The sequence below is a fragment of the Plectropomus leopardus genome, chromosome 20 (assembly GCF_026936395.1).
Source record: "Plectropomus leopardus strain MGB_pleo_1.0 chromosome 20, ASM2693639v1, whole genome shotgun sequence".
NCBI lineage: Eukaryota > Metazoa > Chordata > Actinopteri > Perciformes > Serranidae > Plectropomus > Plectropomus leopardus.
Window position 1 is genome coordinate 5,043,852 of NC_142195.1, and position 18,524 is coordinate 5,062,375.

At 39.6% G+C, this 18,524-nt stretch overlaps 1 protein-coding gene across 8 annotated transcripts in view; it reads right to left on the reverse strand.

Moving 5' to 3' along the window:
- Nucleotides 1-18,524, reverse strand: part of mast4 (microtubule associated serine/threonine kinase family member 4) — a 125,036-nt gene that overhangs the window by 73,833 nt on the left and 32,679 nt on the right. The window contains exon 1 of one of the 8 annotated variants that reach the window (XM_088071305.1): nucleotides 8,805-8,923. The exons of the other annotated variants lie outside the window; for them this stretch is intronic. Within the exon in view, the coding sequence (XP_087927431.1) occupies nucleotides 8,805-8,843 (39 nt within the window). The 5' untranslated portion in view covers nucleotides 8,844-8,923. Of the gene's footprint in view, nucleotides 1-8,804; nucleotides 8,924-18,524 lie in introns of those variants that run through there. 8 annotated transcript variants of the gene reach the window in all.

Genomic DNA, 18,524 nt, shown 5'->3' on the forward strand with positions numbered 1-18,524 from the left:
TGTTTTGAGCTATTTCTTTCTATTATTTTATATATTTACATTATACACTATACACTGGGTTTTTCAAAGTCAGTGTAAAGTTTAACATAAGTGCAAGTATTTCTATTAAATTTTATGATCCTTAAGAGGTCGAAAAGCTGTCAAGCAGGCTGCACAAACTGATAGTAATTGCATGAAAACCTTTTATCTTTCAGAGGAATGTATCAGGAAAACAAACCGGTGATGAAAGAAAATCTTGTATGTTTAATCATTTGTTTATCCGGTAATCTTTTGAGCGCTCCAGAGATAACAATTCTGACACTATGAACCTGAGATGCTTTATTGTTCCATGTGGTAAATGTCAATTAATGACTTCTAGCAACAACATTTCATCTCCAAGACACCACATCAAAGCTGCGGCATTGCTCTGGTAAAGAAGGTCTATGTGTAATGGTTCATTAATTATTCCTTTTGATATATTTAGGATTTTCCTACATCTCGAGATCAAAAGTGTACATGGTTTTATGGTGGTTTGCTGCTGACTGGCGGGAAAATCCCTATTAAAATATGAAGTCATAACACCATCAAATCAACACCTTGAGTGACATCAGAAGGAAGAAAGTTATATATTTTCTTTTGCATTTGTATGTATGTTCAGTTAGTCTGACAGGGTGATCGTTTAGGATCCCTGACCAGATCTATACTATTACTCCATTATTCCATAATGGCAACCCTCATCCAACAGTCCAGCAAATTGCTGCCTTGGGCTACATGTAATTTTTACATTATGTTAGTCAGTAAGCTGAAACGTGGTTTAAATAAAAATTTTAACGATTTGTTTCTATAGTCTATATGACACTGCTATTAGAAAACCTGTAATAAGTGCTCATGGATCAACAAGGTAAGGAGTCATTTGTAATGAGTAGTTTGGAGCCCAGTTATCAAACTCAGTGGCAGGATGCACCTTTGCTGCATCGTTATTCCAGAAGAAAAGAAAAGACTCTACAATAGTCTACAGCCATGCTCGCAGCTCTGTGAGGCTGTACTTAGAGCTAATTGCTAACAACAGTGTGCTAATGTGCTCACAATAACAATCACAATCTCCACAACCTGCAGGAAGAGTCACAGACTGAGTTTAATGGAAATGTTCCTCGTTTTAGTCCATTAGTAAGTCTACAATTATTTTGTGACCACTAATGCTCTTGATAATAATGTTTAAAGTGAAAAAAGACAACTTATCAACTTTTGCCCTCCCCTAGCATTTCCCAGAGGTATTATTGCTGGCGCTGCAAGCCCAAAGACAACTGACCAATTTTCCATTTTCCTCAGTATTCAAAATTATTTTAGAGAATTATTATAGTTCTTTAACTACTTTTTTAAAAGTCATTTCCTTGTTGTTGCTTTTTTGTACAAATTTTCAGGTCATTATTATGTACTTTTTACACATTTTGTTGCACATTTTTTGGTCATTTCTTTGTCTGCCTGCTTCTTGTGTTTTAGTTTTTTTTCACAAAGATTTTTTTGTTTGGCATTTTAGCCTTTATTAGACAGGACAGATCATAACGTGAAAGGGGAGAGAGAGGTGACGACATGCAGCAAAGGGCCTTGAGCTGGAGTCAAACCCAAGACTTCTGTGGCAAGGACACTGCCTTCATTCATGCGGCGCCTGCTTTATCCACTCAACCACAGACACCCCGCTTCTTGTGTTTTTAAAGAAATCAAGCCTATTTACCCAGGCTTCAAAGGGTTAAATATTAGCTTCATCTAACCTCAAAGCTGCTTCAAAGTCAGAGACCTCAAGTGTGTCTGGAGATTAGGAGAGGTCAAATAGATCAATACGGCTGGTTATCTGCTCCCGACACGTGTGTAACACAGGAAGTAGACAGGCGACGTTTATAAAACTGATTGAAGATTGTCTCAAAGTGCATCCACTGACCTCAAGTAGTAAACAGTGGATGACCTGAATTTTGCTTCTATAGAAACTCCATGTAAGCAGCTGACTTGTATTAAACATGACAACTACATCAGTAAATCCAAACATACTGTCTGAAGTAATATCTTCCAGCATAATGCCCTGCTCCATCTGAGAGATATTGATTTGTGCACCAGCAAGGAGAGATTCAACAGCAAAGCACACATCCACTGTTAGAAAGCTTTGCTGATTAAATCTGTTGGCATCTTCACATTCCTCCCTGTAGCAGGATGTTAGGTGTCATAAATGCTTAATCCACTGCCTCATCCAATGTTGTACGGGGGAAACAATTCATTTCATGGCTGGCACTGAGCATAACGTTCTGCTAATTTAATGATCTCTCCTTTTTTAATGAGGAGCTCATTTTAATGTCATGATAATGGACCCTTAAAGCGAAAATAAATGAATGAAGATATTCACAACTGTAGCCACATCTTTATATAACTACAGGTTAGAAGCTTTTCATTATTATTAAAAATGTTAGCTGGTCTGCTTTATTCATCATTAATATGCATCGAGTAGAACAACAAGAGTTTAAAGTACCTCACAGGTTTCCTATAAACAGCAGCATATTGATAAACCTCCTCTCAGGGGTTGCCAAAATTTGCTTAATATTGTTGGATTTTATAACTGTTGGTGATAAATTAGTGTTTACACAGTTCACTGCTGTTGCGCATTGTCTTGCTGTTTGAGACCTGCCACTGGTTGTTAATGAAGCCTGACAAAATGCCAAACGTATACTGTTGATATTTAAAGCATATTAGTCACTTCCATTTACATCTAACTGATGCCTTCGCTCGCTGGTGTCTGTGTCTGTTGGTGTTTGACAGGAACAAATGCAAATGACAGAAGTGATGTACAAACTCAGACGACAGAAGGGATGAACAGCTGGAGATGACAGGGGACTGGGAACTACTTAAGACGTCCGTCCAGTTTGAACAGCAGGTACTGTGAGGACACCAGAAAGATCCAAACTCCAGTGACCAGTTAAATTGTGCAGTCTCTAACAACGGGTGCCACAAATTGTATAACAGCAAGGAAAAATATGCAACCATGATGAAAAACAAGATTAACAAACACCATTAAACCATTAACAGTACAAATGGAACGTGATACAATTAAAGCCCAAGACACACTGTATGTGTTAACATTGTGGAATCTGTTTTGTTTTTTGTTTTTCTCGGCACCCATGTTATCGGCAGTTATAGAATGAGAAAATGGTGTTTTGAGAGTCAAATTGAAATTATACCATCTTTTACTACAGTTTCAATGTCTCTATCCATCACAGACATGAGGGAAAATGTCTGTTTTACTCATCCTTTCCTGTTTGTTTCAAAGTAAAAGGCCCCTGAACATGTTTCTGTGGACAAATTCCCATCTACTGTTGACACAAGGCATTTTATTGTAAAATATTTACAGGACCGTTTTGTTGACGATGCAGGAGCTTGCACAGCTTCATAAATGAGTGGACTATATGCTTTTAATTGTGTAAATACAGTACTCACTGCAGCAGGCAGCTCAGCAACAGTGTCGTTGCGACAACGCTACCAGTGTGAACATGGTGTGCAAGACGCAGCAGTCAAGCTTTGCATAAGCTGTATGATTTGTAAAATGCTATTGTTAATTCCAACTCATACTGTACGAGTAAATCGTCTGCAATGTACAGCCAAAACTCACGACTGAATGCGCTCGCACTGCACGGTCCAATTGTCAAGCCACAACCTGAGAGCTCACACTGTACATGTAAAAATGGCCCTGGCTGGTCCTGGCTATTGACAACTGTCAATTAAGATTAGTTTGAAAGCTCAAAGGCAGGTATTTGCAACAATGCTAACAAGGCAGAAGCGTGCTGCCTTGATAATCTGTGCAATCCTTTGTGCCTAAAACCTCCAAGAAAAAGAGGTGGGCCTTTTTTCTTTAGGTGGCTAATTTATGAAGGCAGCATTAATTAATCATTAATCAATTGATTCTATGTATGTGATGCAGCAGTTTTCAACCCGGAAGTTATGATAAATAAACATTGTGATTTTTAATATAAAATGAAAAACAGGCATGAGCCATTTCAACTGAGAAGCAGATGTGAACACAGATGAACTAACAGTTTCTTATACAACTCTTGTGTGCTATAAGAGCAAACAAGAGGTGGCTCCTTGAATCCACATTAGGGGCTGCTATTGTACACATTTGAACACATGACAACTAACAGTTTTGTGTACAGTATTTTTCATTGGTAACTCATCGATGCATTTGGCTGCTGTTAGCATCTGGCACTGCTCACCATCCACTTTCAATCCCCAGTGATGACGAACGTTTTCTTTTGTGATTATCCATCCTCAAGGAGAACCGATCTTTTAATCTGACCCCTTTCACAGCCTCAAAGAGGTGCCGCCAGAGCTGAGAGAAACTCGATGTCTTGCACAAGGACACTTCAGCATTCAAACATGTACAGGAGCTGGACTTTCCAGATATCCCAGAATGATTGACCATGTATTTAAGAGACATTAAATTGTGATGTGACAGACAGTCGTCCAACACTTCAGCAGAGAGGCTGCTTACCTCCTTTAGCTAGAGAAAGCTTGTCCTATTCACTTGTCCCTTCCAGGTGAGAGCTTTTCATTGGTGCTTCGGTAACGTTTCTGTTGTCAAATTAGCCCAAAAAATACAATGATAACTGCCTCTCTCATTGGCACAGCATTTTTTTACCTACAGTTACATTACTGTGATCAAGATTTATGGATCAGTCATGAAGAGGTGCTCAAAAATGTGCAAGTACAGTAGAGTAGACGGCCATTCTGGTGCTGCAGCATCATGTCTGACCAGCTGGCTCACACCACTTCACAAAAACGGCTCTTTAGAGGCACACAATGTCTATGCACTCGTCTGGATAGCTACCTTTTTATTATGGAGGCAGTGTTAGATGTCAGAAGTACAGTAAAAGCTCACAATGCAATGCAGTAGCTTCTGACAGGCTGCTCCTAATTAAGATGAAGGACATGCTATAGGCATCATTAAAATCTATATAAATCCAACCATTTTTATATAATGAGGGAACATGGCGGCTATACGCCCTCAAAACCAGAGTACAAACCTACTGAGACGAGAGACACGACCACAATAACCAAGCTAAAGGGAATCATCTCCTGTGAGACATGAGGAGAACGCGACTGAGGTGCTTGTTAGACCAGAAAGTCAAACACACTTACACATGCTGTGTACATACTAACACATATTTCTAAATGAAGATTATCCTTAAAACACCAGCAGGCATAAGTATTTGGACAAGTAAATACATTTGTAAAATAAGATGCCGACAGTGTTATGCTCATATAAAATATTGTGAATTACAAATATCTTAGAGTTTGTCCATACCCTTACTAACACACACAAAGGTTCAGGTCTCCTGACACACTGCAAACATGGGAGCATTCTCTTGTAGTAATTAAGGTAATTACCTTTAAAGATAAAACAATACCTGAAGTTTATCAAATCACCCTGTCAGTTCCCCACTCATTCTTTTTGACCACAACTACAACATAAATCAAGTGAAATGTAGATCAACACTATTTATCACCACAACATCATCATATATGCTGTTAAAATCTATTATAAAACTTAACCTTCCTCTACTCAGTCAACAGTTAATCATCTCAACGAGATAACGCAAGCTACTGACAATGCAGACAGACATTCATAATGAGCTGAACAGCACAGTATAGCTAAGCAATTTATTTAAAGAACTCACTAATGGATCTGATACTGGGAAACAATAACTCTCTTGTGTATTACTGTCTACAGTTGTTTTCAACAAGTCTGAAAATAAACATTGTCATATTTAATAGGCATCAACATGAACACTGAAGCGTTCTCAGATTCACAGATTTGACATTTTCTAATACTTTTTCACATACTACATTTTCCCAGGGTACCAATTTACAAAACTCATTGTTGTTAATTATTGTAGATGTATTTTCTACCTGTTGGATATTTTAAGAACTGGTCCTGCATGGCTTTCACAAAAAAACCCCAAAAAAAACAGAATCTAAGTCAACTACACCAAAAAGTAAACTCTTGTTGAGAAAAAGTTAAGCATCGTGGGAAATATGTTCATTTGCTTTCTTCAAATAGTAAGCGGAGACGATATCTAGCACTCTTAAGTCCTACATAACAGCCTGTAGCTGGTTATCTTAGCTTAGCATGAAGACTGGAGGCACTGCCTCTGGCCAAGAAATAGTCCACCACACAATCCCCCGTACATCAAAACTTGTCATTTTTAAAATGTGTTTTTTATACAGTTTAAATGAAAAAGATGTGACTTGTTAAAGCTAATTGATAGTTTCCACATCCGTGAGGGTCCACTTTGGTTGGGGTGATGTAAATGTTGTCATCTCCCTGTCTCCACAGGGTCCACATGCACCCCAATGTGGCCGTCCATTTTTTTGCGACTGTGCTGACTGTACATTCAGCAAGCACACGGAGAGCTCACACTCCTGTCTCCTGTTCCACACTTCGGTCCAGTACAAAAAACTGCCGCCAAGCCGGCTGCAGCTGCCACACGGCAGTGAATATAGTTTCAGGTTGGATATTAAACAGACATTCACTACATACCCAGCAGCATTTTCTTAGTTTTACTTTGACCAGATGTCAGCAGTAACAGCCTGGTAAGCTCACCTTGCAGGCTTCGTGTTTACTACTGGAGGTTGACGTGGACCCTCAAATGTACTAAGAATAGAACCGCATGCGCATCTACATGACTGTACTGTCTGTGGACTTTCAATGAGGAAAGTTTGCCGGAGCCTTTAGTGCGTGAGCTTTTGAGGTGCAGGCAGGCTGTTTTTGAACGGAGCCATGCGTGCATTTCTCCCTGATTCCAGTCTTTATGCTAAACTTATGAGCTGCTATGAGCCCTTTTTTTAACAGAAAGATATGAGAGTGATATTTACCTTCTCACTGAACTCTCTGCAAAAAAAACAACAAATATGCCCTTTTTGCAAAACTATTTCTTTCATAGATGAATAAATATACAGTAAGGGCTTAGTATCAATTTGCACTGATTGAAACAACAGGCAGACAGAGTAATTAATCTAAAGGAAATTACACTGAACTATTTACAATTCCATTAGGTTTCATTAAGAACAGGTTGTTTAAGAACTCATCTATAAACCAACTTTTGCAATTGCATCTATTTCATATCATGATAACAGAAGGGAAACCTGAGACTGATGTTGAAAATATATTAACAACTTTCCCTTGAGGCCAAAAGCACAGTCAGCCTCTGCACTGTAAAGAGTCCGGTTCCTATCATCCACTCAATGTAAACAAGGTCTGACTCCAATGATGTCATCCTTCCTGGCTGGAGAATGAATGGGAAATTGTGGCGCTGAAGCAGCTACATTCATTTGCCTGACAAACTAACTTCCGTGTTTCCTTTTGAATGTGAAAGTCAGAGCGTTACAGCAGCCTAATCACAGGAGCGGCCGCTGTGTTGGCTTGAGCCGGTGCGTGTGAGGGCACATAAAGAAATCTTGTGTGTGGGAGAGAGAGAGAGAGTGAGTATGGGAGGAGGTGGTGTCCAACAAAGGAATAGAGAGATTAGGGCAACTGGGCACAAAATTACAGTTTGGAAGCTTTTGATTAACGCGATTACAAAAAAGAAAATGTTATTGGTTTCTCCACAGAAATCCATTTAAAATTTTCAAAGAGCATAAATTAAAATTTCTGAATTTCAGCAGTCTAATTATCAGAAAGATTTATAATCACAGAGGAACACATTGACGCTAAATTTGTGAACATGAAAGTTAAACTTCAAACTTAGGATTTTCCTCGACAGCTGAATAAATAAAACAGTACAGAGCAAAAAAGAAGCTCTCAAACAAACTCACCTTTGTTTATTATGAAATGAGTGTTGGTGCATAAAAGCAGTTTTATTACCAGCCTAATTAAAACAAATGACATACAATGGATCACAGGGAGTTTGTTATTCCAAACACACGCAGCAGATTGAGATGAATTTAAAAAAGCCTTACTTTATCAATTACTCTGCAAGTGGCCTCAACTAGAAGCTAAATTATAATTATAAATCAAGTCCAATTTACGCTTTACTGTAACACCTACTGCAGGGTTTGTCAGCTCAGCTGGAGGAAATGATTAATGTCTGAAAGGTCTCGGATTAAAAATGATACGACATGTGGCGAAAAATACAAGCAATTTCATATTTCAGAACACTCTGTCCTTCCTTTACACCTGCATTTATGTCTCACATTATGGGAAGAGTGTTGGCAGGAATAATTTGATTAAGTGCATCATTTGTCAAGACTGTTGTCCTGAACTCAGCATACACCTCAATCAGGATTTCTGACAGAAAGGCAAACTATTGTCATAAAAAGTCAATAAAGCACAAGAAAAGCCCTTCAACACAACATAAGCAATTCAGCTCCGAGAGTTCTCATCTCTCATCCTCCTGCCGACAGCTAACACAAAGAAATGTGACAAATTATTTGAGACTGTTTAAAAAGTAACTATTATTTCCAAATCTGTGCAAGAAGATTCAAACATTTGCAGCATGTTTTCACTCACTGTATCCTCTTTAGTACATTTACTGAAAAACGTCCTCAGACTTCTGCCAAGAGATTTCTCTCACATGCAGGACACATCACCAGCACAGCCAGCATGTTGCTCACTCTGTACTGCCAAGTGTTAACGCACAAAAAAAAGGTCTCAAAGTCCTAACTGTGTTCTGTTCAAAAGAGCAATACAGGAGCTCCAGCAGCCACGCATGCATACTGTACAGCACAAAGTCACCCTGCAGCTCATACACGCACGCAGACGCCACTCCGCGGTACATTGCATTGCCTACCTGTAGCCCACGTCTCCTCAGAATGCTGGACTCGTCCATGGTACAGAGCCCCGACTTATCATGCCTGCCTACCAGCGCATAGCCATGCTGCACTGCCTAGCTCCAGCCTCCTGCTCTCTCTCTCCCTCCCTCCCCGAGGCTAAATCTGATCTTAGCAGCTGCTAAACACTTCCATCAGAACTTATCTGATTGGAAGGAGGCGGTCAGCTGACACCTCCTCTTGTTCCTCTCCTCTGTAACTTCAGGAGTAAAGGAGAGAGATGGAGCGAGAGAGTGAGAGAGGAAGAGAGAGAGAAGATAGGCAGTTCTAATTTAGCGTAGCAACGGGTGAAAGGGGTGGGGGGGGGGTTGAGTGGGTGGGGTACCGGGGACAAGTGGGAGCCCCTAGACTCATTTCTCTGAGCAGCCACGCTTTTTGGGCACCCTAGGTGACCATGAAAATGAGAGGATATCCTTCCAAGCATTGTTCTGCTCCAACCTCAACAATGAATCTGGTATCCTGTCTGCGGCAGCCAGGCTAACAGACCTCTCTGCTCTTATTGCAATCAATGGAGCCGACAAAATACACACCTGAAGGTTAGAGGAAATATGATGGCTGAGACTGCAGGAAGCATTAAATGTAGAGAGAAAGAGCTTGTATTATATGGAGGAGGGAGAAAATAATAGCCAGGCGTGCTGTTTAAGTAAAAAATGTTGCTGCCCGAGACCTTCCAACCTGCTGTGAAAATGTCACACAAACTGCTGTGGGCCAATTTGTACATAGGTAATGCTTCCCTCATTCCAAGCAGCCCAACACTGAGTCATTATCATGCTGAAATCAGCCGCACTTCCCTGCACAGCCTGTTCTGTATACAACTGCATATCCTGTGTCAATTTCCAACAATTTCACGCACTGCTTCTGTCTCTTACAGCTCTGCACCGAGATGAGTTTTTCCAGGCAGTCAGCGAGTGACCACGGATCTTCACACTCGCTAACTTGGTGTCCCCGCACCATCCTGAATTATTAGAATTTGGGGAAAAATAAGTTGTTTCTGATGCCATGCTGCCAATTTCTATCCTGCAAATTTTGCATTCTGTTTCAGTCTGTGTTTTTCTTTGCCCCCCTCCTTTTGCTTTCTCTTTTTTCACCCTCTCTCACTCATTTCCATTCACTGTGGTACTGCTCTGTGAATATTAAGTGGGCTCCTTCCATTCTCCTCATCTCCAGCCAAGCTCAAATGATTTCTCTTAGAGAGTATGGGCTTGGGAATGACAGCTACTAGAGGCTGGTGGAGGAGGTGCACGGGAGCGTCAGACAGGTGACCACTACATCAACTCTTCTCTTTTTGAAAGCTGTACAACACAAAGTTGGGGGGGGTTGCTGTGGCCGGGGTGAAAGTCATTTGTGCGGCTGTGCCGATAAGAAAGCCCGGAGTAGACAGCTCAGGTCTGCGCTCCGGTAATCAGCTTGTTTTTTTGAATAAACCCCTTAAAGCCCTCAGAGGACGAGGATTACAGTAGTCAACTTTTTCAGCTCGAACAATGCCCTCCAGATTACCCGAGGGAATTAAAGAATCCGGTTATGTTCAACAGACAGGTCTCGAGTCATTGCTCAGTCTGTTGCTGCTTAAAGGTACAATTAGGAAAACTCCACACTGGACTAACAATGAAGATGAGAAGCTGCAGGAACACAAGGGAGGGGTCATTTGTCTTATTCAATACAGATACTCTCCATTTCTCTACTGTATAAAGAAGCTCTAACAAGCACAGACTCAACACATGGAGTGTGTTTACATGGACATTAATACCCTGTTTATGATCGGATTTTTGGAGTATCCTGTTTATGTGTTTGTGCCGCATGTAAACACCATATATCCATATGTTAGAAACCTGAATATGCTAGCTGGAGTTCTCTGAAAGAAATGGGGAAATACTGTATACAATAATATAAACAACTTGATTTCTCTGTGCTCATGTAAACATCCAAAAATATGATAATAACCACGAGAGTCCTCATAAACGGGTTATTCGTGTCCATGTAAATGCAATACACAGTCAATATCCTAGTGCTGAAGCAATTTATTAATTCATCAGTCAACAGAAAATAAATCTTCAGCAATTTCAGCACTCTTTTAAATTAATGCAAGTGTGCAGCCATACTGGCAGCTCCGTTAGACTGTACTTAAGGCAAAATAGTTTTTGGGTTTCCATAAACCCTCTAGTTGCTCAAATTGAAACTGCAAGTATAAAATACAGCTAATGGAAAACATGTCAATTTCGAAAACCTCAAAACTTATTCAACCACTCAAAGCAAATTAACACTACTTGTCACATTCACATTCACACCTTGGTGTGAATGTGAACCTGAGGCTTGCGCACAAAGTGCCACACTCTCACACACCAATGATTCAACCATTGGGCACAATTTGGGGTTCAACATCTTGCCAAAAAAAAACTTTGCCATGCGGTATGGAGGAACCGGGGATTTAACCGCCAACATTTCTATTGATGGACGACCCGCTCTAACACCTGAGCCACAGCTGCCCCTATTCAAAATTCACTTTCAATCTGTCCAATAATTTTTGAGCTATTTCAATCTGAACTAAAGTGATGGACTGATGACACAGCAACAATGGCATCCACAGAACCAGGCCACTGGCATGGCAAAAAGTAACAGATTTAAAAAAAAAAAAAATTTAATCTAAATCTAAATTGAATATATTTGGTATTTGCATTATTAGTCGGTCAAAAAAGTCATTTGAGAAGCAAAACAATAAATAGAATAAATGGAATTTAGTTTGTTGCACAGCTAATCAGATTGTGAAAAAATATTTCTAATAACAAAATAGTAAATAAATAGTAATAATAGTTTTGTTTTGTGGGAAAAAGCTGTTGTGAGTGGGGTTTCAGGGCAGCTAAGAAGGCAGGCAGGTTGTGCCAGTGGCCTTGGAGCAGAGCCACAGAATAGCCTTTGGGAAAAGTCCAGGGGTTGTCTGTGAGTCATTTCCTCCTGGCAGGTGGGCAGCTGAGGTTGTTTCCTCTGCTTTTGGAGAAAAAAGGGAGAGCTGGCACTGAAAGCATGCAGCGAGTGCTGATTGAGTGACCCACAGCCTCTGCTCTGCCTGAGCTTATCAGACCAAGAGGCGACCTGCAGATGTAAGGCAGGCAGAGGAGGGACACGGGCCTGTGAAGAGAGCGCCGAGGAAAGAAATAATCAATTCCTTCCATACAAAGCAGCGCAAAGAATCCATCTGACCAAAGCCAAAGGAGTGAGAATATCCAGCCAGGATAAAACACTGTAGAGCCAACCTCCCAACGGACCAGGCAAGTCTTTAACCTTGACAACAAGCGCATAGATAGTAACCACGAACAACCAACAGCTGCAGTGAATCGCTCTATTCCTCTCCGCTTTTTTGGCATTCATAAGATGAAAATTATGTCAGCGTGAGTCCACTCAGGAAAATCCAGCAGGCTTTCTTCTCAAAATTATTTTCCTCAGTTTTAAAGACACGCAAAGTCACACCGCGTAACACCAGCACATCTGAATCCCAGAACAGAGAAAATTGTATCTCAAACAGAGCGGATGACAGGGGTTCAACGTCTCAACTGAAACTACTTCATCTGGAGTGACAGTTTCATTTACATCGCACACGGTATGTTTACAGTAACATACTGTGCAGTTTGTAATGTTGGGATGCATTTCCAAGACTATTCTGTGGAACACAGCAGGGCAAGAGATGAAGAAAAAACAGGGATGAAAGCACCTTTCGAACATGATGCCAAATGTTTTATGGCTTATTCTTATACTAAATACAAACATATGATCTCTTATAACTAAATAATACTCCCTGCAGGGACAGTGTTTGTTGTTTGGTTATAAATTCAGTCAGAGGGTTGATTCAGCTTTAATCTGGACTATCTCTACCTTGTAGGTTTTGTTTGTGTGTGTGTGTGTGTGTGTGTGTGTGTGTGTGTGTGTGTGTGTTTAACTGATTTACAATCACAGCAGCATATAACCTTTTTAAGTAGGAGGCAGGTAGGATTAATATCTGTTTTGCACATGAGAACCACTGGAAATATCTGCTGTTGAATTGGGATGGAAAATACTGGATTCTTCCAGATATCTGATATGCCGATATTTTCTGACTCACTTTGGTCAATCGCTAATGCCGATAACTATATATGCACACATTTCTTTCACCTAATGCCAAAAAAAAAAAACATCAAGTCTTTAGTGGAATTAACTAGGGATGCACAATATTGGATTGTTTTTACCAATATCTTATATGTTTGCATGTTCTCCCCGTGTCTGCGTGGGTTCTCTCCGGGGTCTCCGGCTTCCTCCCACAGTCTTAAGACATGCAGCTCAGGTTGATTGGTGACTCTAAATTGCCTTTAGGTGTGACTGTGAGCGTGTACGGTTGTCTGTCTATATGTGTCGCCCCTGCGATGGTCTGGCGAGCTGTCCAGGGTGTACCCCGCCTTCCGCCCGATGACAGCTGGGATTGGCTCCAGCCCCCCCCCCACCCCTCCCCAAGTCTCTTCTGTAGTGGAATTAACATCATATTATGCACACTCTTATCAGAGACATACAATTTAATGCTTTATAATGTATGTTATATTTTTTTTTACAAACTAAGAAAAAAACCTTCAACTTGATGTTTTGTGCATGTTCACTTTGTCAATTAAAAAAAATATTGGTTTGTGATATCAGCAGAAATCAGCATGTTGGTCAATTTTGATATTTTATTTTAAAGCCAATATGTGCCGATACTGATGACGTGCTGATATTGTCGTGCATCTCTAGAATTAACATATTACACCTTCTCTTATCGTAATGGCCCACTGGAGGCAGTTGAAAACCTAAAATACAATGCTTTTGAAAATATAGACATTCACTGAGCAAAACAATAAATCCACTTCAACCTAGGTTACATGTTAAACACTAAATATTTATTCTAATACAACAAATTTTAAACAAAACTGTAAATTCCTGCCACTTTAACAGGCTTGCATGGTGCTCTCCCTGAGAAAATCCTGACAAAATCAAAAATGAGGCCAAATTTGACATATTTCAACTAATTAAGGTAACATAATTAATTTCATTCCAGCAGAAAAGTGCATTTCCAGTCAGTGCTGATCATTCATTTTAAAGCTGTTATTTGCCAATACCAATGTCGCGCTGATATTAATGTGCATCCAAACTGATGAGGTAATTTAAATCTCTATATACACAATGTTACAATAAAGACAGTATACATACACATACAGTATGTTACACATGCAAAACTATGGGTCAAATTCATCCACCTTGAAGCACAGCATGCAGCCATGCAGGCACCACAAACAAAGACAGACCGCACACAAACAGATCAATAAAGTGCATCTGATGAACTTCTTTACCACTCTCATCTTCAGCTGGACACTCTGGCTGGATAACAGTATTTTCTTTTATTAGAGGTGGGCTGATATCAAAAAACAAAGAAGGCTGACTGAAAAATCTATGATAGTTGTAAAAAAAAAAAAAGTGTATGATTTTCTGACATCGCAACAGTGTATGTTTGTACACACAAACTGTTGTTCCTTCCTTTGTGGTTCAGACGACAATGATATCAGTGAAGGACATCACTGACTGCCATTATGAGGGTCCACAAAGGCACAACATCAGGATTATGACAGTCTTATCTCCATATCACACCACAAGTGAAGTATCGATTTTCTGCCAAAGAGCATCACAGTCAAGAGAGATGTGCCACGCTTGTCAAAGAGCCATGCACACCCAGGGGCATGATGGGAGAGCATAAAGGATGGAAAAAAAGGCAAAAAGCAATAACAGGAGTCCTGTGAGGCGAAGGGGGCAAAGCATGGAGGACAACACCAAAGGAGTCTGAAAATAGTTATATAACGATTAAACAATATCTAGAGATGCACTCATATTATGGCTCACATGGGTATGAATACAAATAAATACTTTAGTATATCACAGATGTTTAAACTTAACTGAATCTGTTGGGGCAATTATTGTTTCGTAAAATTTGAATTTTGATCATTTTTCCTCACATTTGAGAAGCTAAAAACAGTGTTTGACAATATTTCTTGAAAATAAATGATTTGCTGTTTTTTTCTGTTGTTTTTATTAAGTGAAAATGTAATATTTTTTCTCATTTTGGCCTGTTGGTCTTTAGAAAAGCAGTGCTTTTTGGTTTATCACAAAAGAAATTTGTGATGGGAATTTTTCTACATAGACTAAATGAGTTAGTACGAAAATAATCGGCAGGGAGCTAATTAATTAGGAATGAAATAATCTCTAGTTACATCCCTAAACTCATCACATCTGACAAACTGAAAATAGCCAGTTTGTCATCACATGACAATAACTAAAAAACAAACAGGAGCCACTTCTTTGTGTCCACAAGTGTTTAGTAACCTTAAACCTCCACGGCTGAAAAATGAAAGGGGTGAATTTTTATATAACTCACCCGTTTACATTTCATCAAGGCCCATAGTTACGCACATATAAGGATGTTGCTGCTTTGAGTGACTCACTGTCTGCGAGGCCTCACTACACTCTTGTCCACAAAAGACAAGATGGTGATAGCCATAATGCCAAACTCAAGGCTTTAGAATGGCAGTCCACAAGTTTATTGGTGAGGTAGCTATGTCTATTGTTTTTACTATTAAGTGGACAATAAGACATTCAATGCAATCATCTTGGGCTTCAGGATATTACCTTGGCCATTTCCCACTGTCTTCTCATGGTTCCTAAAACCAACACATTAATTAATAATGTAAATGTTCAGTGGTTGCAACTAGAAAATTCACCAGCTCATGACAAAGCAGGAGTAAGGCCATCTACCCACAATCATTGTCATGGCGAAGGGCGCTCATGTACTTGTCATTCTGAGTTTGAATAAAAAGTACTTTATGCAAACAGTTCTTTCTATACCGAGATTTTAAATGCAGAAATAAAATCCTTTGGCAACTCTGGAGAAATGTGAAGCAATGTAAAGTCAATTATGCTGTTACATAATGAAGAAAAAATGTTGAATTAAGCTCTGTTGTTTTGAGAAGGTACTTATAATTAATCTTTTGAACATTATTTTTACTTTGCTAGTATTGCTAGTAAAAAAAAAAAAGTACCTGAATGAAAAACATCCAGATCTCAAATTGCCCATTTCAAACTGAATGAACAGTAACCAAATCCAACAGCCAATTAAATCTCTTCAGACATGGATGTATTTGCCAGATCTGGCGGTGGTTCGAATTGACACCATTGCTCATGCCTGGCGCACTAGATGCAGCATGACAGAGTGCATGCTGGCAGCCCTCCACTCATTCACTGTCACTGAGGCCAGAGACTGGTGAGCTTCCCAGTCATATCACCATCATTATGACAAATATGCCACTCAGCCTGAATTACTGATAGCCATCATCTTGCTAGTTTTGAGTATGCTGAAGATGCTGTTTGGATTTTATTCATAGTATACAACAGTCCCAACAAAACAGAGACAAAGGGGACACTTTCAGTTAAAGGCCTTACTAATTGAGAATTTAAAAAAAAACAGCACCTTCCATTCAGGATCTAGAAACTCAACCAATTCACCATCTTTTCTAAGCTTGTTCTGCAGGCCGGATAATACAGTGGCAGTGGATGAACCCCTGAGGTGTCAGAGCGGCCGACTCCAAAAGATACCGTAGAGATGAAGAAACACATCAGCCATTCAGCTTGTGTCTACATGAGACGATATCTGAGCAGCGGTCACCAGCATCTAATTTTCTCATGGTACCAACCGCATAGTCACCAGGGGCATGCAAACAGTGTCGAGAATAAGAATAAGGATGAGCCAACATTTGAGCTGCATATTACAGGCAGATATTTGATTACATACTATCTACACTGACATGTCTGCGGGGACGAGTGTGGGAAGATTATAAAATAGAAAAAAGGTCTAGGTCTATTTAAAAAACAAAAAAGAACTGGCAATCATGAGCTCACCAGAGGAAACTCATTCGACAGGAAAAAAAAAAAAGCAAATAGACGCCTGGACTGATCAGAAGAGCTGAAGGCGATGTATTTCAGTGTGGAATCTCCTACAGTCACAACGTCCAATAAATTTTCTCATATCATAGTAGATGCACTAATTGCTAATTTGTCTCATTTTTGTCTCTCTTTACATGCTAACTAATATTATGAGTTGTTGGAGGGGTGCAGCATGGCACGAAGTGGATGGATATGTGATGTACCACGGGCATGCATTGCACCCCGATGCCCTTTCTTAGCAAAAAGCCCAATTTCAACCATCTATCTGTGGTCCCATTTGCTGAAAGAAGTCTGATAAAAAATGGTGTCTCCTGGGTCCCCATGACCTTACAGCCTCATCTGAGAGGCGAGTGCAGAGTCCTCTCCATTAACGTTTGACTGATTCACGGCTCAGAGTACACTGAGTGCACTTACATCAAATACTCCTTATCTCAAATATGACCTAATAATCATGATTCAGGAGGAGTCTTAGCAAATACATGCAAAACTGTCTAGATGGATCTTGTTTAACCCTTTGAAACCTGGAACAGCATCAGCTTTCTTGTGCTGCAATCAGACGCCTTTCACATGCATTTAAACCTCTGAAACCAGAGCATATTGGCTTGTTTAATTTTGAAAACATGGCTGCCATGAGCAACTTAGTAAGAGATGTCCCAATCTTTACAATAAATTAGGAAAAGAAAATGTCCTGACAAGTAGTTTTAAAGTAGGAAAAAAAACAAAGAGACAAACAAAAGAAGAATATAATAATAAAAATATTTTTACTAATAATAATGATGATTATCATAATAATAATGATACCAATATAATAATAGATTGGACTTATATAGCTTATCTATTTTGTCGATATATTTATTTAGGATTTTTTTGTGGGGGGGTGCTTTTTTTCCTTTTTCTTCTTTTTTTCTATATTTCTGATTATTTTCTTGTAACTTCCTCCCATATTTTTCAGAGAAATCAAACCAGTTTGCCTTGGTTTCATAGGGTTAATTATTTTGGGTAGGGGGAGAATATGCATGCAGCCCGAGACCTTCCACCTCTCCTGCTGAAGTGCTCTAAAGCAAGACACTTGATCACTACCGACTAATGGAGCTCTGCTCTGTAGCTAATCTCAAACTCTTAACCTCCCACTGATGGTTAGAGAGCTAAATGCATGTCTGCAGTATGGACATCTTAAAGTAATGGCAAAGTCGAAAGATGTTTAAAAAGTCATGTATGTCATCAAGTTGTTCAATTTAAATACAATCAACACTTGAACTGGAGGACTTGTCCTCCAGTGGACAAGTCCTCCAGTTCAACGTTACAGACAGTTATGTATTCATTCACTCTGCAGGGCACAATAACCAAAGGGATTCATTTAAAAGCACAAGGATACATGTGCTTCACTTGTAAACACTGAAAAAGCATTAGCGCCCCCCAGTGTACAGAATCTGTTCAGATATTTTGTACCTGTATCATCTGCTATCTTACTGGTATTGTGTTATTAGTGTAAACAGGGTCACCATGATGTCATGAGCCATCTGAGAAACAGGAAGAACTCTTAAAGCTCAGGTAACAGTGAATTATCTAGGTCAAGTCATTCAGGTCAGTAATGGTGTTAGTGTCAGTTACCAAAATAAATACTGTCACAGTTAGCACCCACAAACAAGCACAGAAACACATATTTATGTACACACAAAAGTACATGCTTTTTTATTACA